The sequence below is a fragment of the Numida meleagris genome, chromosome 4, assembly GCF_002078875.1.
Source record: "Numida meleagris isolate 19003 breed g44 Domestic line chromosome 4, NumMel1.0, whole genome shotgun sequence".
Classification (NCBI taxonomy): domain Eukaryota; kingdom Metazoa; phylum Chordata; class Aves; order Galliformes; family Numididae; genus Numida; species Numida meleagris.
Genome location: NC_034412.1, coordinates 82,492,616 through 82,514,983, shown reverse-complemented (window position 1 = coordinate 82,514,983; position 22,368 = coordinate 82,492,616). Strand labels below are relative to the sequence as shown.

Sequence of the window (22,368 nt, the reverse complement as noted above, 5' to 3'; positions counted from 1 at the left end):
GTTCAGAAATGATACCAACAACAATGCAGATTTTTTTTGCTTCAGAGGAACCATTTCCATTTTCACCTCACTGTCAGATTCCAAGATACACTAAAAAACAACTCAGTGCATCTCTTCATACTTACATGATGTTGTGAATGTAACATACAATATGATATACACAATTTTACTTGCCTTATCTATGTATTTAGGCAACAATATTTTCTCAGTACCCCTGGCACCTACTATGACCTCACAGTATCATAGGACTAGCAGATAGGAAACGGGCTTCCTCTCCTGCTTTTCTGGCCTGAATGGGTGACTTCAAGAGAAGTAATTTGATGTCTCACTGCTTTACTTTTTTGCATCAGCAAAACCTGATCAGTAGTTACTTCAAGAAATAAGCCTTCTGATTTCTTTGAGACCTTCCATTGGAATATATACGCATAAACATATGCAATATTATCAGGTTGGACAGTATCCATCTCTTCCCCTTATACCTCAAAATCAGTACAACTTTCAGGCACTACATATGCCAGAATATCACGATAAGTTTTTGGCTTTGAATAGACCAGGATTTTTTTTTTTCCTTAGGGGAAATCTAGAAAAGAACAAAGATGACATTTCTAAGAACCTGTATGTTGTGTTAAACGCAAGGAAGTCACCCTGGATAGGCCAACACAAGTTGGATTGACCTGAAATTCTCTCAGTGAAGAACACTGTAGAAAACAGTGGCATGCAGATGTGTAATAAGACCTAAAATCATGACTTAACCAGAAGTTTTAGGACATTAAGAACTACATTTATATTCTGTATTTGTAACACCAAGTAATGGATAGAATGTCAGAATGCAACTGTTTGATACCAGAACATGTAGATCTGCATTACAAGTGAAATAAAAAAGAAAGGACCACACTTCATTCAGAACTATCACAGGTGAGTGGAAGAAAAGCAGATGTTATACAGTAAATGACCACAACACATGCTGCAATCGCGGAAATGTACCACAGCAAGCAGTACAAATGGAAGGGGAAAGTGAAGGCAGGTGGGAGACACAGACTCACTGGTGGCCTAAGCAAGATGTTATCTGTTCTTTCTCTGTTTTTGAACACTGGAAAAGGTCTTATTATAGCCACTTGGAAATTACAAAAGCCAGCTGAGAAAAATCTAGGGTTCCATCTCTTGCTGAGCTGTTACTATGCAAGATCCTACTGAACTTGCTGGAGGTGAAATTGCGTAGAAGCAGTGAAGATACAAAGTGACGGAAATTACAGCCAGTTGGTCACAACAACAGTGGTTATCTCTAATTCACCAGTTCAATAGTGTCAGCTACCTAATTCCTGTTGCTGTCCATTACTTTAAACTAAATGGAACGTTGTGTATTTGGGAATATTCTGATTTTCTTTGGTAAAATTTTAGCTTCTTAAAACCCAGACTGTCAGGAAAAAGAAAAAAAGTTCTCATAATCAAAGCACGTGCATCTACCTATGATCTCCCAGAATCATAGAATGGCCTGGGTTGAAAAGGACCTCAAAGATCATTGAGTTTCAACCCCCCTGCTGCGTTCAGGGTCGTCAACCACTAGACCAGGCTGCCCAGAGCCACGTCCAGCCTGGCCTTGAATGCCTCCAGGGACAGGGCATCCACAACCTCCCTGGGCAACCTGTTCCAGCCTGTCACCACCCTCTGAGTGAAAAACTTCCTCCTAATATCCAACAATAGACAACCACAAACCATTTCATTGCCAAAAATGACAACAAGTGCAATGATGCACTGGGGATAGAAAAATGTAGCACTGAATGTCAACAAAACTTCAGAACTTTTCACTAGGATGGAAATTTCAGTTCTCTTAGAGCAGTCACTTTTATAGCTTATCCATGAGAAAAAAGTACCAAAATGTTCACAGGTGAATCCTTCACATGAGAACATGAAATATCCTGAGCATAAGATATTAGAGCAGATAACATTTGCCTAAGAGAACTGAATAAAACTTTGAGGGAACACCTGAGAGGCAGCAAATGTATATTCACAGGTTGTATGAAATTTAAGATGTACTCTTTACCTAGTTAAGTAATTGCCTTGCAGGGGTTCTGCTTCGTTTTTACAGAAAATTATCCAACCTGCAGGCATGTCTTTTCAAATCACAACACTTTATTGTACAAATATTTTGGCAGGTGTATTAGTCTGGGAAAACTTGCAATGCTTGGTCTGCAACTAACTATACATACAGGTGGATAATCTAATACTGAAACATCTCAGGTACTTATTTCCAGGTTAATCCATGTTAGCAGATTTCTATTGCGACTTAGATGTAACTGGAACAGGGAATAGTACATAGTCATGTAATCCTCAAAATTCCTTTGGAGTCACAGTGCTTTCTCCGCTTCATTTTTGATCGATCTTGAGAACATAGACACATAAATAATTGCTTATATATAAACTACTGCATGCTCTAACCTGCTTCAGTCACCCCATCAGCTACTTATCAGGCAGGCAGAGCAAAAACAATGATCTGTTCAATCTTTTTACCATTCAATTTTCTTGCTTAAGGAAGCAAACAAGAAATCCCTTTTACATGTCTTCACACACACAAACAACAAACAGAAAGGAAGATTCTGAATCCACATAGTCCCATACGTAGGCAAACAGCCAAAGTCACCATCCAACACAGAGCCATATTCCTTAGCATAAAGCCATAGTGTAACACCAAAGAATGGTATATTATGAAATTTATTAAAATAAATAGGCATGTCAAAATCTTCATAGACACTGAGGAGCAGTAATTTTTGTTATTTCTACCTTACATATTTTCTCAAATGACAGTGACAGCAAATATGATTACACAGAATTGTAGAATCATTTGAGTTGGAAGGGACCCGTTAAGGTCATCCAGCTCAACTTCTCTGCAGTGAACAGGGTACCAATCACATCTCTGGGCAACCTGTCACATATGTAATCAAGAATCTTGAAGAGCCCTTTTATTACTAATTTACATTTAAATCTAGCTTACCTCAAGCGAAGAGTTTTGAAGTTTCCCAGTTAGGGCTTCTTTTTCTTTCTCTAGTTGCTTTATTTCACACTCAGACTTTCTTTTAAATTCCTCTAGCTGTGTCTGGAGTTCCTAAAGTCCAAAAACAAAAAGAAGAGAGTACACAATTTGCTCAAGATTTCCTCAGTAACTCTCTGTGACACTCTAAGACAAGATGATTATAAGCAATAATATTAATAATATTTATTACCTCCTGGTAATAAATGTCTACTCGTATGCTATTTTTTTTTTTTACTATATTATGAAATGATCAGCATTTAAGTTTGATCTGACTTGCGTGAAGAGCTTCAGCCTAGCATCATTCTAAGTATACCTTGTACAAACCCATTCTCATAAAACAATACTGTATGTAATAGACAAAATCCTTTTATACTTACACTTGATCATGCAACTATGTTCCTTGAAACACTATCTTCACATACTGATCATATGTGAACACTCACAATTAGATAAAATAATTTACTCTCCCATATTCCTTTATGAGAAGTGGCACTGCATAAATGTATGGAGTTCAGCAGTTTTATAGAAATTAATTTTTCTGAAGAGCTCTTAACAATTTCTAGTCTCCAAAATCTAGAAGAGACTATAAAACATAGCATTAAGTGACAGCAGCAGCACATCTTTTATGACTTCAGAAGTCATCTGCAAGAGTTTTGATTATTCTCAAAGAGATGTCAAACTTGGGAAGGTACAGCACCATTAAAACTAAGAAAACTGAACAACAGCAACAGAGGTCTACGGAACACTTGGCCAGTCTGATTGTTCAATTCTACAAACTGCTCTAATACACACATTTATTTTTTTGTCTAAGAAGATCCCTGACAAACACATCACACAAAATACAGTAGGAGATGGAGAATAAATTTGTCCTTAGTTTACACTCTAGTTTGGCACACTGTTTAGACATGCACTGAGGTGTGAGCATCACTGCGCATGCTTAAAACTATACACGTTTTCGTATGTTTTAATGGATTTCAGCTCACATCTGTATTCCTACTGCACAGAAGTATTACAGACTGCAAATCTGCTCAAGCCAAAGGACTCATGCCACTAGGTAAGATAACAGAATTTATCACAGTGAGCACTTCTCGTGAAAGTAGAATTCTATGAAGAATGTCTTAAGCCAATTGTTGCTAACATGTACCAACAAGAAAAATTAAAGTCCAGCCACTTAAAACACATTGAGAAAAGGTATTGCTCAGGAAACTTGTCTGAATCCACAAGAAGACAATCATTCTCTGTGAGTAAACTTAAATAAGGTCATGCATACACACTTGTTTTCTTTGTAACTAGTGGTCATGTCACTAATAATACCTCCACACCAAATCCATTTACTAACACTTTGAAGAATTAGCTCCTCTGCCTAAACAATGCAAAATTTTGATTAAATAAAAGTATTCGAGTACTTCCCAGCAGAGACCCATGGAAATTTAAGTCAGATATTGGAATACACCCACAGTACATATTTCTTCAAGAGGGAACTCACATTAATCACTCCAGCTGTCACATGAAAAGCATGTAATTCTAAGTGTTGCTAAGAAGGCAGTTTGTCACATCAAGGATAAAGTCACCTTCCTGCCTCTGGAGCTTTTTGCAGAAATACATCAGCTTGATGGTTTTTTTTTCCCCTCTTCTTTTTTTTTCCCTTCTCAGTAAGACCACAGCAAGAAAATCCTTGCATTTTATGATTCAAAGTGCCTCCAGTGAGGATAAATCAAATGATGTCACTGTGACCAATAAGATTAAAGACAGATGAATTAGAGTATCTATAAATAGAATACTTCTACCTTCTGCATTTTTTTCAGCTTGCTTAAAGTTTTAGATTAACTTGATTTCCTTTATATGCTTCATTACAAATCTTCCAACCCATTTAACAGACATTCCTTCAGACAAATCTCTTCCTTATGGAATTGATTGTTGCCTTTATAATGCAAGTTCTTTGTGTCTTTAATTCATATCTTCTTTTTAATTAGCTACAGCTTCCAGAGTTTATAAATCACAATAGTTATATAACTTGACAAAGCCAAGGTAGAATTCTGGGGACCGTCACCCATTTTGTAGGTAATATTCTATTTCAGTGGGTATTCTCTGTTGAAAAGTACTATATTTTAGCAGACAATACTGAACTATAACCATTCAGGGTTGTATGCCTCATCTTCAGCCTAGGTCTGGTTGGTTTGGGTTTTTCTTGCTATTTTGCTTTGGTTTTGGATGTGGGACTCATTTTCAAGTACGGAGGCTTACTCAAGGACAACATTAGTTCTTTGGAAAAGTACAGAAGATGATTTGTTTTTTGTTTCCAACAGCAATTCTAATTTTACAAAATGCTAGCATTAACAGACATACAGAAAAGATTTGTGTCTGGACAATCGGTAGGGGAAGACATTGTACAGAAGCAACTCTCAGGAAACAAACAGTCCTCATTGTACTGACTCTATTTCTGGTATTATTTCTGTTTAGCTTTTCAGCAGAACAGACTCTGTTCCCTACTAAAAAAAATTAAAAGTCTGTCTTGCAGTTTAACCTCAGCAGAGAGAGTCTGACTTGGATCCTGTTCTCTTCCACTTTTTGGTTAGAGAAGTTGAATGCTATCCTGGTCTAGCTCAATTTCACTTTAAGGATATCAACAGTTTCTTTGCTACCACTGAGCAACTCGTACTTGAAGTTATGAACATGAGTCAGTGTTCCGTTGGATGAGGCCAGAGGTCTAGGAATCCTACAAGACTGGTTTCTACAGAATAACCCAAAAGCAGAAAAAACATTGGAAGAAAAATGACATTGATTTCAGTATATTTTTGCATGCTGTGCCTTTGAATGTTTAAGAGCAAACCACCTGATCAAGCTCTTGCATGTGTTCAGAGCTTCTCTTACTTTGGTTTTGTTTGGTAGAAGTCATTTGCTGCAGTTGTACTATTTGATACTTTAGTTCATCTCCTTCATTTGCTGCCTCGCCCTGGGAATTCAACACAGCTTCCCAACCTCCTGCAGAAGCAACATTTACATCTCAAATAGCATAACTAACTTGTGGAATTTCCAACGTGAGTGACTAAGAAGGAAAATAATTCAGAATGACATTAATGAGCATTTTACCTGCTTTTTTGCAGGATTTCTTTCTCTTGAAGCCTATTTCTCTCTTTGACTACACTTAGATCTTCCTCTGCATTTTTTTGATCCCAGAATTTCTTGCTATATTCCCTTAAGCTTCAAAATCCTAAAACGTGTATTGTGCTTCTATGTTTATTACACGCGTTCATTTTTTGTCATCTGAAATAATCTCTCGCTTTTAGTGCAGTTCCATTATAATAATTTTTCACTAAAAGAGCTTGTTTAAAATAGTCTTTTTCTCTTCCATGCACTTAAATTGACTCTGCTGCCAGAATATTTGTAATGTGGTGCCATCCCCTCAGCAGGCATCATTGTAAGGTGAACACTTGTCAAGAGTTACCATCCAAAATATGTCTATAATTATCCTGAGCTTGGAACAGGCCATAATTCCTTTACTTTCCTGACAATTTGTACTAAAAGTTAATGAATGAGATTTTTGATGAAATTTCAATTTTCCTTCATCCTTGAATATAGTTGTTCACAAATATACATTCTACCAAAAAGTGATCGTGTGATTAAAACGTGACTGGGAAGCGAGAGATATTTCTCTCTGCTAAGATAGGGCTTATCAAATCCAGCAGGGAGACACGTTCAGATTTTTGGGTTGAATGTCTGGTTGTAACCCTGTACATTCCATTTGAAAATTTGCAGGTGATATATTTATGCTGACTGAAAATGGAGACACAAATACACTGCAAAAAAATTATTTTTGTTATCTTGAAACTTGTTATCAAATTCCATCATCACAATGGAAAGCACAGCTGCATATTTTTTGCTGTTCAAAGGATTGTGCTTAGTCAGTGTATTAATGTATCCAAATCCATAACAGTATTTGCCATCACTTGAGTTAGCACTGCACTGCTCCCATTCCTTGTCCTGGTTTCATCCCAGATAGGGTTAATAGCACACCGATGTTCAGTCACTGCTGACAGATAGGTGCTTGCCAGCCATGGCCGTGATGGCAAGAGGCAGAGGGCAGGCAGTGAGTTGGACACACCTGCTTTAAAGATTCAAGGCAATATCCTAAGCTGGACATAAATCAACCTCATTTCATAGTCTTAGAGGATCTGAAGTGTACAGGAGTTGAGTATATGTCTATCAGAAAAGATTTCAGTTTTATCTAGCTGATACTGAATGTAAAAATCAAATTGCTAAATACACCATCTTCTTATTTCCAGTTCCTATTGTGTTTTAAGTTTTTTTATTCCTAAAATGCTGTGTTTCTGACATTATAAAGCAGAAATCACATGCATAAGTTTTCATGCCTCCATTCTTCATTCCTCCTGAACATTATTTACTAATTAATCATCTTAAGTCATTCTTTAAAACTCTCAGCGCTATAACCTTCCATTTCTGTCCTGAGTCTCAAGCATGCTCTAATGCTTACAAAACACTTGACTCAAAACGATACTTAAAAGATTCCTCCTTCCCCAAATTTTAAGGAATTATAATTTGCACTTTCACAGGCAGAGACAAGGATCAGTCTTGTACCTCACCTGTATTCTTTCTTTCAGCTTCTGGGAATGTTTCTTCCTCTCATTTATCTTCTGGCTTTTCTCTTCTAGGTCTGCCTCCAGTTTCTTTACCTGCTGCAGCCAAAAACCTTTCTCAGCCCCTGAGCAATTCCTTTGTTCCATTTCTCTTTGCTGATGATTCTTCTTCGTTTCTGTCATAGATTGCTGCATAGACTTTTTCAAAGACTCTTTTCCTCTCTCACAGGAGGCTTGCAGTTGGTTTGTTTTCTGAGTATATTCTTTAATTGCTCCTTGGTTCTCACTCTTCAGGTTTTCCAGTTCATTTACTAGAACTTGTCCTTCTATGCTGAATTTTTCAGCTAAAATACCATTTTTGTCTAAATTTTCCCTCCTAGATAGTTTGCATTCATTTAGCAGTCCATCAGTCTCCTGATTTAAATGCAGAAGTTTGTTTTCAACGTCTGCATTGGTATCTACTGTGTTGGTGGAAAGGGCCATTCGTGTCTGTTTTACTTCTGTTCTTAGTTCCCTCTCTTCCACTTGCTTCTTGCACAATGTTAACTCTGCCAAAGCTTCCTCCTTTAGTCTCTTGTGCTGTTCCACTGCAGTTTCAAGGGCTTGAATATGTTTTCTCAACAATTGTTCTTCTTCAACTTTGCTTTTGTACTGGAGAATTGTTTCCCTCATCTCAGCAAGAATGCGCTGAACTTCTTCTTCATGAGCTTCTCTCAGAGCCTGTATACTATCTTCATGTTCATCATTCTTAGCATTCAGGGCATATATCACCTACAGACGAAGAAAAGCAATAGGAGATTACAGAATCTAGTAAACAATAGTGTTATGAATTCAGTTGCTATATTTATCAAAATAATTACACTACTATTAAATATTGTCTTTTTTCCCCACACTAACAACAGAAAGGATAATTATAAACTGCAAATTCCTATAGCAAAAGATGACAATACTGTGAGAAATTTTTTCAGTTTTTTTTTTAATAGAGAATGCCTTTTTTGTTCTTAGCAAGTTATTACCTCATACATCAGGTTTAATCTTTAATACAGGGTCCTCCCTCACTGACTCCACATTTGTAGTTCAATTCATCTTGCCTTCAGCGCAGCAGCACTTGCCACATTGCCTTTAGCATTATCAAGTGCTGAGGACCTACAGTGGCAAAAGTCTGGACTCTGTGTTGTACAAAGCCTGAACATTTTTCCTGAATTTGCTTGGATGTATTTAACCATTTTTTGGTGTAACTGTATACTAAATAACTTATTCAATTTCAGTCATCCATAAGTAAAAGCAAACACAAAAATATATCTTGTGTGAAGTTAACTTCCTCCTTGGCAATAATGAAATAAATCACAGAATTGCAGGGGTTGGAAGGGACCTCAAGAGATCATGTCCAACACCATCGCTAAAGCAGGTACCCTACAACAGGTCACACAAGTAGGCATCCAGACAGGTCTTGAATATCTCCATAGAAGGAGACTCCACCAACTCCCTGAGCTCTGTCGCTCTTACCATAAAGAAGTTCTTCCACATGTCTGTACAGAACTTCCTATGTTAAAGTTTCATGCCATTACTCCTTGTCCTATCACTACACACCACCGAGAAGAGCCTGGCTCGTCCATTTGACTCCCAGCTCCCTTCAGATATTTATAAACATTTATCAGATCTCCCCTCAGTCTTCTTTTCCCTGAATAACTCAGTCTCTCCCTATATGGGAGATGCTCCAGGCCCTTTATCATCTTTGTGGCCCTCCACTGGACTCCTTCTAGGAGATCCCTGTTGTCCTCCTTGAACTGGGGAGCCCAGAATTAGACACAAATATAGAAGCTGTGAAGAATCACAAATGCAGAACATGGTCTGCATACACTTCTGGACAAATACGTGGCAAAAGACAGTAATGACATCATATTCGAGAATACAAGCAGACAAGAAGTCATTGTCTACACTTAGATATATGTATTGTTTGGCCTTATATTACAGGCTGCTAATATTCCTCTGTTATTTTTGATCATTTTTTCTATGAAACAGAAATAGTTGCAGGAGACTAAGCAGAATCCTTATCTCCATAAATGGCAACTGAAATCACATTATGAACTTTTTTTTTTAACCTCTTCAGGAGATAGACTTAAAACTACAAGGATAACATTAATTTTGCCCATGGCTTTAGAATGACCAGCAATTATCTCAGGCAACTGGTTAGCTAACTAGGTTAGAAATTAGTGATCACATTTCTGTATTTGGTTCCAACAGCAAAACAAGGATAGGCATTAAAACACCCAGCCTTTGTGATTTAAAGCCTGCCAGCCTTAGCAATGAACTTATCTAGTAAATCCACCTGTCTTGTATTATGTCATATTCAGTCTGACAGCAGAATTTGGGTTCCTCTAAAGTCTGACTTAATTACCAAGCTCCCTCAAATTCCACTGAGTGTTAGAACAAATTAGAGACATTCTACATTAATGGTTATCACCAGCATCTTAAATGAGCCATCTAAAAGAGCAGGGAGATAGGTTTCTCACGGATCTATCAGTTACTCCTATCCATCTGTTCAAGAGCGGCTAGAATCATAATGAAGAATTTTGACTTGAAAATGCATGCCTTTCAATTTAATATTCAAGCTTGACTATTGAAACCAATTCTTCAGTATCTTAACCTTCTTAAAAGATTTAATTTTCAGAGGGCTGCTGGCATGTATTTGCTGAAATTTAAGCCCCTCACAAATACCTTTCGCTCCCTACTGAATATAGCAACTATATTCCTATTTCAGATACCTCATTTAAGAGACTAGAGTCGTGTGTAGATGAATCTGGGAGTTTATGTGCATTCTACTGTAAGGAAAAAAGACTGAAAAATTATTTCAGCACATATACATTGCAAAGGGTGCATGCTGCTGGCTAATGTCATACAAGAATCTCAACGGCTGTGTCAATAAACAGCTCTTTAAAAGGATCTCTACAATGGATTGGTTAGACAACACAAAGAACTGCCTTCAGATGAAAGGAGCACTAGTTCACTTCATAAGTAACTAGCTTAATAGCAACGGCAACCGCTTCCTTCCAGTTCTCTAAAGGTGTTTGGGTATTGTACTGATTTTACAGCAACTGAGTTATATGACAGGTTGGTAGAAACACTGTTACACAGTATACACCACAAGAGCATTATCAGTGCAGTATAAAATAATACATGTAATTAGCCCTATTTTATTCTTCTAATGATGTAAATCTAAATGGCATTTTATTTCCCTTCTGCTTTTCTTTACGCTGCAGTAAAATAACAAAAGATAAAGTAATCAGCTCTACCTCATTAGCTAAGACAAAGGTAAAGTATTCAAACTCAAAGACTTCTGTATTCTAACAATAGCATTAACAAATACTATTATTATAGCAGCTTAACTACCATAATTAAAAATACTGGTTCTAGCAGGTTGCTTTACTTGCTGAATAAGAACTAAGACAGTTCAGTATGGAAGATAAGGGGGAAAAGAAGCAAATAAAGGATTGCAGAAGGTCTTCTTTTGGGCCCAAGCTAGGAGACACAAATCTTTCCTGACTGTGACAGTCAGGAAAACAAAAGAAACAGAAGGGGTCTGGACCCTAATGCCATAAGTTAACTAACGAGAAAAGGCCTCGGAGGGGGTGCCAAGCAGGGCACTCCTGGCAGCACCACAGACAAAGCTGGGAAGGAGACAAGTTTTAATTGCTACCTAGCTTGCTAATCTCACTGAGGCATCATCTCCTTCTCACTAGCAACAGTAGTATCTTTCTTTCTTCACGCTAGCCAAAGAAATTGTTTCATTCAACTCTTATTTTATATATTTCCCAAGCAGATTACAGCATAATGAGGTATATAAACATTTCAGCCTTTACAGGGTCTCTTTTAAAACAAAGGAAAGATAAATTGTTACATGAAATTATATTCTTGTTCATTCTAACACTGAAGAATGAACACTGTTTCTTAATTAAGGCACAGACCAAAGCTATGACTAGTCACAGTGCTGCTGATCCAATTTTACACCAGCACACCTATGCTGATTTCAGCTGAATGACACCGTTGTAACATTGCTAGGGACCTCATGAACTAAATCTCAAATCTCTTCCTGTTCTCTGTGTTCCTGAAAACACAAGAATCATTTTATGCACCTAAACATTTGACAGCAGCTATCAATAAGATGATTCATTTATGCGTTCATATGAAAGAAGCCTTCAAATGCCATGTATTGGCACCATGCATTCAGAAGGATTTCAGAGGTTAAAACTATAAGATTAACTTTAAAATCACAAAGAAATTTTGTTTAAAATTTTTTGTTGTTGTTTAATTGCCTTGGGATTTTTCAGTCTTCCAAGTGTGACTTCAGCACTCTAAAAGAACACAAGCTAAAGAAACTTTGTTCTGAAGTGAAAGCTCAGCTCCAGCTGAAATACCTTTGTTTTCAAGAAGTGGAGTTACAGGGACAAATACCAAAGATTTCTTCTGTGAGTTTTCAGATTGCATAGCTTACTACCATCACATTTAAGAGGAAAAAAAATGCTATGAAATATAACTATATTCCTAAGAAATTAATTGCTTGTTTATCCACTCAGTGTGACAGTACATTAAAATTTACTTGAATCAACATAGATAATACTGGGGTTGATTTTCACTTGTAAAACCCAATAAAAATATCTTTTTTCAAGCTTTTAATTGTCAATAAGTTATTAAAATTATTTTACCAAAATTTCCCACCACTCAAACTTCTGTCTATCCTTGTATAATAGGCACAGCACACAAATTAACAAAGTCAGAGATGCAAAGAGCATAGGGCCAGCTTACCTTCAATGGGAATCATGAGCTCAAAGTCAGAGCTAAGAATCCTGCTCATGGTGCCAGCCTCTCTAAAAAATAGCCAGAATTTTTGCCTCTAGCTCTAGAGACTATAATTGGAAATGAACAAGCTCTGAGGATGCAAGCTCTATGAAAGGCCAGATCAGCTGTCCCAGCATCATACTGAAACACAACAGGATTCACATTCCTTAGTGAAGTTCAGGAAGCTCTATCAGCTTTCTCCTGTGCTGGCCACAAGAATCCCAGGAGGCTTCCACAGCTTCTTGAACTTCAGAAGAGCTGTATCACTTGTGTACTGCATCAGAATCAATTTTAATTACTGAAGCAAAATCCTTTTTTCATACAGGAGATTCTCTTTCAGTATAGGGTCAATCAAAATCCCTTCATCTGTTGCTTCCACCAAGGTAATAAAGCCTTTCAGATCTTGGTGGAGGCACAGCACAGGGGTAGTCAACGGCTCAGTATGAAATCTGCTTGTATTTAGATGATCTGCAAGCTCACTGTGTAATGTCCTATTCTTACAAACATACTAGAGTATCTGTAACAGCTGAGAGAAGCCCCACTGGAAGAAGGAAAGGTGATCTTACATTCTTAAAGTTCAAACATATTCCCCTTTTTCCTACATGTACCATGAATTAGTCAGTTCAAAAATACACTGAAATAGTAAAAGGTACCAAGAAGCTACAAGCACAAAATATCCGTGGTAAAATGCTGCTAATCTCTTCTGAAATGTCTTTTGCCTTCTGTCTATCCCTTGTTTCTGTGTGTTTATTATTTTTTTTCCTTTTAGTTTAAATTCTATAAGAACATCCGACAAACACATTTATCCCTTTCCATTTTTGATTTTTTTCTTTTCTACCCTGCACAGTAAAATATCAAATATATAAAACCTTAGTTTAGCAGCCTATGCATTGCACATGATCTATTTACAACCGAACGTAAAATTAGCCTCACTGAAATCTTACTGAAGAGACATCCAGCTGTACCCCATTTGTATTTTGTAGTGTCTAAAGATAAACAAAATAATTGTCAGGCAACTTAAGAATCAGGAAAGTAGAACTATATTGCAAGAATGTTTCCACAAACAGATCAGGTGCTCAAAAAGGCACCAATACCATGACCCAACAATAGCAACAAGGTACTACAGAATCACAAAATTTAATTCTAGAGGACAATTCTTCTGGTGGGAAACTCATATGTGGTCCACATCTTGGCTCTTTATTAGTGTTTATTCCTTCCATTTTGACATGGAAACCCTAAGAAACTGACGACTGCCTTAAAGCACAACTACCACAGAAGAATGTCCAAGGCAGCCACCAGTAACTCCTGCAAGAAAATAAAAAGAAGGAAGTTTCCCATACAAGAGATGGGATTAATATCACCTAACATCACTCACTTCATTACACATCTAATCCAGGTTAACCAATGCAAAAAGAAAGGTGCCTGCAAAGGACAATGTTTCCTTCAAATACTAACTTGAATTTGACATCCAATTTCCATTATAAAGTAGCTTTTGCTTGTTGATTACTAAGCTTGTTCATTTTCTGCAAAACAGTCAGTTGCAAATTTGTATGTTAAGAAGACGCAACGCCACAACGTGATGGGAAGTACAGCAATAACAGTGGGGTGGCAAAGTCTCTGGCTACAGCAAATGACAACAAGCCCAAATGCAGCAGCTGTAGACACAAAAACAAAGAGAAAAAGGTTGCTTACCTGTGAAAAGCCTCAGGTAGACAGAGATATCCAGCACTGGCCATCCAGCCAGTGTTTCACCCAGCAGGGCGTATGCCCATCCAAACCATGGGCAGCCAGCTTCTCCATGAGGATGTTGTGGGGGACAGTGTCAAAGGCTTTAATACGTCATCAAGCAAAGTAATGGGGATATTGACAGCTGACTTGATCTTTTTAGGACATATCGTAAGCAGCTTTGTAAAATGATTCTTTCCTTCTTTCTTTCTTTGCCTACATGGAAACCAGTTTTTATATTCTTTGCCCAAAAAGTACTGTTGCTCCAGAAGCATGATCTTAATTTTTATGCTGTTCCATTTTGCTTCATTTCTGTAGAGTACTGAATACCTCTCTAGAGTACTGGCATCAAAAAGCCTCAAGCACACAGCAGAGCTCTGGTAGCATACCAACTAAATGCATATCAGCTGAGCCATGGGAAGCACTGGTTACTGAGTATTGTCAATACATCCTAATAAATAAGGTCAACAAACCTAGCCAAACTTTCTGAAGAAAAGCAACATATTTCAACTGGAAACATGGATAGATAAAAGGAATACTCAGACAGCTACAGTCGCTCAGGCAATATGTGCTTCCAGAGCAAACCACTGGGATTTGATCGTGTTTCCAACCTAAATACACCAGTCACTTTTTCTAACAGATAAAACAAGAAAGATTAAAAGATCTGATATACTACAAAACACTGGAGTTGTGTAAACAGTTGATGTGCTCACACACAAACCAGATGGCTTGCTATTTTTTCCAGAATCTTACACCTCTAAAAAGAAACAAATTATCATGGGATACTGTTAATCTACTTCACAGACACCTGTACAATGCCATGTTTTGGATTTTTGATGAAAACAGTTTTGATATGTCTTAGTTAATGCATGGCAGTTCTCACACAGAGCCAAGAACTCTTCTACTTCTTGTGCTGTCCTGCCCATGAGGAGCTAGGGATACACAAGGAGCAGGGAAGGGACACAGCCAGGACAAATGACTCCAAATAGCCAAGAGGATGTCCCATATCATATGGCCTTCCAGGCTCCAAGTGTACACTGCTGGCTCATATCAAGTTTGTGCATTTCATACACTTTTGCACACAAGTTAGACATTTTTCCTTAAATAACTAATGAAAATGGCTTTTACGTATCTGGCTGATTTCCCACTGAAGCTTATTAAATAATGTTCACATTTTCTACTCTGCTGACTGAGCTGAGGGGCAATGAACTCCCTGGTGACTGGTAGTGATAAGCAGCCACAGTATGTCACATTTTCAACTGCTCCACATAGAGCCATTTAAGAACATCTGCCTATGCTGCTTCTTGTAGAAAAGGAATACACTTTCTCCCACTTGACATTTTTTTCCTCTGTAGGTGAAAAAATAAGAGTTCTTACTGTAATTTACCAGCAATTAACTTTTCCCTGCACTGGTACTCTGTTCCTCTGTTTAGCCCCATAGCATTCAGCATACACAGAATTCCTGCCAGACCACTTGACTGGTTTTAAATAACAATCTGCTCAACCAGAAATACTGAAATTTAAAATACGTTTCTTGCATCAAGGCTCCCAACTTCCCAATACAGAGTCACATGAACCCCTAGGGAAAGTGAGTAACTATCTCTTCTCATTAAAATTATTCCTCCATTGGTGCCCAGGAAATTGTTTCTTAAAAGGAAAAAGAAGTGTTTCATGACATGGGTAGCTCTAATAACCAAGTAAGATCACCATTCTACTTATTTATGCTAGGCTTAGTTCCAGAACTGCAGTTTAGAACCTTAGCTTTGGTTGAGCTCCTCTGGCAGAAGTTTGAAAAGAAGCCTGAATAACACAGATATCTGTTCTTTATCCAGTTTTTGTGGCCTTGCCCAAACTGCCTGAAAAGCAGTGAAAGCTGATCTCTCCTCAGCACTCTTCTCCAAGAGCTAATTCGTATTTCTCATCCCATCTCAAGTGACTGGGACTGTCATGAGAATCTGTAAGCACAAGAAAACCCTGGCACAGCAAGTGGATGTTGGAAAACAAAGCTTGAGACAGTAGGAAGCCCAATGCTTCTTATAAAGTCACCACACATTTTAAACACTGTGTTATTGCCAAACACATCAGAAATACAAAGAATTGGCACGCACAGAAGAGCATACCAAGGGTGCAGCGTCTGATGGAGATTAATGTAGTAACTGGTATGAAGTGCATTCTGCTACAATGATGAAAATGTACCACCTCCAAGTGGTAATTCAAATTCATTTCATGACAACTACAAATGCGCATTTCCTTCTGGAAGCAAAACTTTTCTTGTCCGAACTTTCCTAGTTCTTAAATCTCACGAGCTTTTTTCTTGAAACTCAAAGCATAGCTCACTGGGAAATAGCTGCAACGTAACCTGATTTTAATGTCAAAATCCAGAAGACACAGACACTTCTCATTCAAACTCACTAACATTACCAGGACTTTCAATTTTTTTTACTCGCATTCATGAGAATAAAAAAACTTCAGGTTTTACTTCTTAATTTCTACTTTTATATATATATATAAAATTTGTTTCTGTCTTAATCCTTTAGCATTGTGAGCTGATGCTTTCAAAGAAGAAACTAAACTGCACAATGAACTACAAAATGCTGCCATGTTCTCATTACTACAACTACTGCTATCACCATCTGACACCTGCACATTTAATTTCAGACTCCCAAGCGCTACGTTCCTGTTCAAGGAGAGACCAGTGCTGGCTGGGCAGAACAGGGTAGGTGCGATGCAGTCTATGTTGAGCACCTTGGACACACAACAGAATAAACATGCTTAGTGAAATGTCAACCGTGGAAAAAGTCAAGCATCTAAAAACTTCAATAAATGGCCTCCATATGGGCTACAAAAAGCAGCGGTTTGCTGTCTGAAGTAAAATTTTTGGACATTTGTATTTTCACCACCACAGTCAAAAAGCTGCAGAACAGAAAAAACAGCAAATGACAAAGTATGAAAACATACCATACTTGACCTCTCCAAAAGCAGAAATAGCAGGGCAGTAGAATGAGAGCTGCTTTTAAGACCTGTGTTCGGATTACTTACAGAGGCTCCCAGCACCAACACAGGTCTTAAAACGTAATCAGCACTTCATACAGGGATAGAAACTATCACCTCAACCATTTCAGTTCTGCTGTTGATGACTGCACACATCTCCTTTGCCTTTGAGCAGTAGGCAGCCACTACTGACCATACAACACAGAAACGGAATGCAAGGCTGCCTCTGTATCATACACCTGATTTAAACATTCTGTAGTTATTTCTCCTCTTGGCACAACACACAGTGGATGAGTAATCAGATTATTATTTCCCCATCAATGAAATCCTGTCATAATTGGGACAGAAAGTTATAGCTGCGTACCAAAAGACAGCAGGATTTCATGCTACATTAGAAACAGGAGTACTACAAACAAATTAAAATCAAATGGCAATTAATTATGATTATCCTGACTGTAATATAGACAATAAAAGAGAGTGATTCAAAAGGGAGCTCTTAAAGTTCCTAGGCCAAAAATGAGTATACCAAACTTGCCACAAAGCCAATTTTCAGCTAATGCAGCCTCAGATCTTGCTGCTTAGACTATTACTATATGAACAGCAAACATCTAACCGAGAATATAGAAAGGAAAGCATATTATTAGAATTCCAGCTGTGCCCAAAGTTCTCTGTAAGCGTGGTGCTGGAGCAGAGAAAACTGGTTCTTAAAAGGCATGCTCTAAAACAGAATAGTTTGCTTTTCAGAAGAACTTTTTGAGCTACAAGTATAAATCACCTTTATTTCAAATGACTTAGAAGTACCCAGATGGAGAATTCAATTAAAAGAATAAATTGCCTCATTCACTTTTTAACAGTAGAAATTTAGCAGGAACATACAATTTGATGAAGGCTTTCCTAACATTACGCCAGGATGCTGTGCACTGAGGAGAATTTTTTGTCTTTTTGCTGCTGAAATAGCTCTCTATGTTTCCCCCCCCCCAAGTCAAAGACTATAAAGTAACATAATAGGTTTATGAAAGGAATAAGGTTTTTTTTTTTCCCCTCAAAAATACAGTTGAGATTGCAGAAACTTCAAAAAGAATCATGTTATATAAAAAGGAAGGCACAGAACTCTCTGTGGAAAATGAGTGCAGCTTTGGAAAGTTGAACAAGGGTTTCATTGCTCAGATCTCATCATTATACCCTAAGTCTGCTGTTGAGAAATGCATCACTCAGAAAGAGGAAGCTGGTGACTGGTCAACTCTTCTACTGTGAAGTACCATCAGCTACCATTTAATGGAAACAGGTGTTGCTTATCTGCTAGAAAAAGGGATAATGTAATTTTTTTTTTGAGTGACAGTTACGTACAAATTTTACCTAATGTGCAACTGAGTACTGGCCCAAAAACAAGGAAACTGAGGAAAACTTTATCCAATTTACAGTCATCTTTGACATACACTTAACTGTGGTTGAAGAATCAGGAATAGCGTTAATCAGGAAGTACTCCTCTCTACGAGTAATAAAGGAATGCTCACTTATTTGGAAAGCTAGCTTACCTTTACTGCAGAATCAAAGTGTACTTTCAAGTGTAATGTACATTCATGGACAAAAAGTAGGGGTAAAATTAAAACATACGATCAAAGCACCAGTAAGTAAGCATTGCCATATTATGGTAGATTAAAAATAATACAGCTAAGCATACATGTCAGTACAGGTAGCTCTTGTCTATGCATTCATACACAATATACATTATCATACATGGTCATTGTTAAGAGAGAATAACGACATTATAACGAGCAAGCCTTTCTAACTCCAGCAATTCAGTACTTTCCTATCGTTTGACCTGCATTTGCAGTTAGCGTGTTTTCATTGCAAAAATGTCTTTATCAGTTGCAATAAGATTACAGACACGTAAAGGAAATGGCTTTTTCTCACTGGCAAAAGTGCAGCACAAAAATAGCTTAAAAGGTAACCGCCACCCGCTACAGACTTGCCCGTTTCTTAACACAGGGTAGGAAGCATTCAAAATACTTCGTAGCGTAGGCTGGTACTGACTGAAAGTTGCGGTGCCGCACAGTACGGCAGTTAGTCAGCGAGCTCTCCTCACTCCCGTCCCAAGCTCACCAGAGCAGCCTGGTGCGAGCCCCGCACGGCCGGCCGCGCAGCAGCATCGGCCGGGGGCACGGAGCGGTCGCGGGGAACCGCTCGGAACGAAGTCAGAGCGCAGCGGGGCCGTCGGGGAGGCGGCTCCCGGCCCTCCCTGCCCTCCCGCAGCCCCGGCTGCCGGCTGAGCCCCGAGCGAGGGGCAGCCTCACCTTCCCGGGAATCGACACCTACCTTGGTGAGCTGGGCGATCTTCTTGCACATTTGCATGTGAATTTCCTTACTGTATCCTTCTGCCGAACTGCTGCGAGGGGCTTTAGATCCATTGCAAGTCCCGGGCTGTCGACTCTTGTTTATGCCGGAGGCCATTAGGCTTGAAATATTCTAACCGAGTCCGTCCGTGTACGCTCCGGGCTGCGCGTTACCGTCCTGCTGCTCGCCTCCCCTAGCGCTCACTCAAAGCCCGCGGCGCTGGAGGAAGTTCAGCCCCAGCCCCGGGCTGGAGCAGCTGCTTCTCCCCTCCACGCAGATGTCCCACTCCTTCAGCAGAGCACCCAGACGAGGCAGCGAGCAGCATGTGCGAGCCTCCCGAGCGGGAGTTTTTTTCCTAGCCTTCTCTTCCAATAGTAGTGCTTCCGCCAGGAGGAGATGCCAGCGGCTGGATGCTACACATTCCCCACAGGACACGCCGAGCAGCAGCACTGGCGTTGCTGGGGATGTAATACACAGATCGCCTGCAGATTAAATCAGGTTGCCTTCTTGGGCTGCTGCAGGGATCATCTGAGAGGATGATTTGGGCTCCTTTCATAAGCTCTGTTAGTTTGCCAACCCTTTATGGACCAATAAAGTGGTGAAGAAAATCTTGTTCAATTTTTGCTGCTGTGCTGAAAGCAGAATGAAGTGGTGCTTCCGCCTCACCCCGCAGCTGAGCCCTGGCGGGCCTGCCTCATCCAAAGGGGCTGCCCAGCTCCCCTCGGCTGCGGCGCGCTCACATGGGAAAGGTGCGGGAAGAAAACTGACACTGCTCACTCGCCTTCATCTGCAGCCATTCCCTCTCTTCAAAAGCACAAGCATTCTACATGTAAAAAATAAATAAGAAAAACGGCTGAAAAAGCAGGCAAAAAGCAGAAACATGCAAGCTATTAAAATAACATAATTTTCTAGAAGAAGAAAAGGGTTAGTGAACATGTTTAAACAGGTCTAGAAAAGGGAAGGAGAAGAAAGCAAAGTAGGGTGAAAATAGAGAGGTAAAGATGAAAAAGGAGAAAGAACAGGTAGGGGAAGCTAAGCGCTGCACAGCACCCTGTGATTATCACTGCAGCCAGCAGCAGAGAGCCCACAGAGCAGGGAGAGGGGCCACCTCTGCCCCTACAGGTCTGGCCCTGCAGCCGCTTGGGGGACGTACGCTCCTCCTTCCCCCAGACTCACCTCCGGCAATGCCCTCCTTCCTCCTGGGCTAGAAGCTTGCGTTTGGCTAATGGTGGGCTTGAAAAAGAGCTTCCTCGGGGTGCTCAGGATTGGAAAAGATGATTATCCAACGTCAGCTAAGAGCACGGCGAAAGGAATCTGTGAAAAAGAGAAATCCTCAATGAGGGCAAAAAGAGATAAGGCACTGTTAAGCATAAGCACTCCAAGAGGAGACAGATTGGGCAGAAGAATGCCTGAAGGCAGCAGGGCAGAGAGGGAGGAGTGAGGAGATGTAAGAAGAGAAGACTTGGGACAGAGAAACCAAACCCTTTAATTGCTGGGAGATAAAGAGGGCCCTTCAAACGAAGGCTGGCTGAGAAACTCTTAGGAGATAAAGGCCAAGCAGAACGGAGATCATCAAAGCTGCTGGGAGACAGTAAGCTGGGAAGGGAATTTAGGCCAGACCGAGCATTCATAAGAAAGGCAAGAAACATACAATCTTAGCACACAGTAATGACATTCATTGGCAGCAGTGTCTAAGGTGTTGCTGCTTGAGAATAGAACTTTTTCACTGACGATGGCATAAGTACACTCCATTGTCAGCTGCCTGCCATCCAATACGATGTGTACTCACACTAAAGTTTAACTCATTTAAACCTTCTCCACAAACCTTCCCATCAGTTTGAAAGAAGAAAAAGGTAGGAACTTAATTATATGCACAACTTTCATAAAATTGGAAAGCTTATTAGATTAATTAGTTCTCTGGATTTTCCAGTAGCGGTTTCCTAACATCTTATTTTCTCAGGCAAAAAACAACAACAAAACACACACACACGAGTGAAAACAGAACACTATTTAAGAAGAATGCACTGGGTTTTAAAAGTACTTACAATAACTTACCGGTGTTATTGCTCTAACACAGAAATAGCAACTTTTTTTCCTTTCTTTCTTTTTTTTCTGATGAACAGCAGAGTATATGGCTGGACCTGAATGCATGCCTGGATGGAGACTTGAGACAAAGCGAAGATGCCACGATGTGTCATTCAAGTGTGTGCTACACAAAAGTGGACTTTATGTGAACCCTGCAGAACACATAAGTGAATGTGGAAATTTTTCTTGAACTTAGAGCTGTATATGGCAAAGATACATTTAAGAATAAAAATTAGAGCAGTTTAAACAGAAAACATACTTCTGCTTGAATTGTTATTGTTGCACTAGCTTTACATTCATTATGAGAGAGAAGATGGTTGTGACACTATAATCTTTAGGTTTGTGAGCAACTGTATATAGGTTTATAGCTTTACTGCTCAGATGCACTGACTCATTTACTTTTTTATTATTAAAGTTGTGCCATAGGAGTAAGCAACTGTATGCCTTCCACTTCTGGTACCTGCTACTTTTTCTATAAGCAGACCATACAGTTTCTGAAATCTTTATCCTCCTTTGCAGTTCTCCTCACTCAACCAGCTGTGGTTTGCATACTATACAGACTTTCGTTCCACAAACTTCAGTCTTCTCAATCTTAGAGTTCGGAAAAACACATTACATAAACTATCATTGCATGAGAGGATGTTCTTTCCCTTACTTTGATGGAAGAATGGTCCATTTTACATAAAAAAAAATGTTCAGTTCATCACACTCTTGCAAGATTTCTCAGGTTCTTTCATAATGTAACATTGAGGGAACATTTACTGTTCTCGTTCA

At 39.1% G+C, this 22,368-nt stretch overlaps 1 protein-coding gene across 3 annotated transcripts in view; it reads right to left on the bottom strand.

Annotated features, from left to right (window-relative positions):
- Positions 1–21,703, bottom strand: part of FAM184B (family with sequence similarity 184 member B) — a 38,387-nt gene extending 16,684 nt beyond the window's left edge. For 2 of the 3 annotated variants that reach the window (XM_021395928.1, XM_021395931.1), the window contains exons 1-5: positions 21,565–21,703; positions 20,686–20,823; positions 19,492–20,332; positions 7,630–8,394; positions 2,990–3,100 (exon numbers count right to left, since the gene is read on the bottom strand). In XM_021395928.1, coding sequence (XP_021251603.1) covers positions 2,990–3,100; positions 7,630–8,394; positions 19,492–19,626 — 1,011 coding nt within the window. In that variant the 5' untranslated portion in view covers positions 19,627–20,332; positions 20,686–20,823; positions 21,565–21,703. Of the gene's footprint in view, positions 1–2,989; positions 3,101–7,629; positions 8,395–19,491; positions 20,333–20,685; positions 20,824–21,554 lie in introns of all 3 variants that reach the window. The other variant, XM_021395929.1, reaches the window with a different exon arrangement.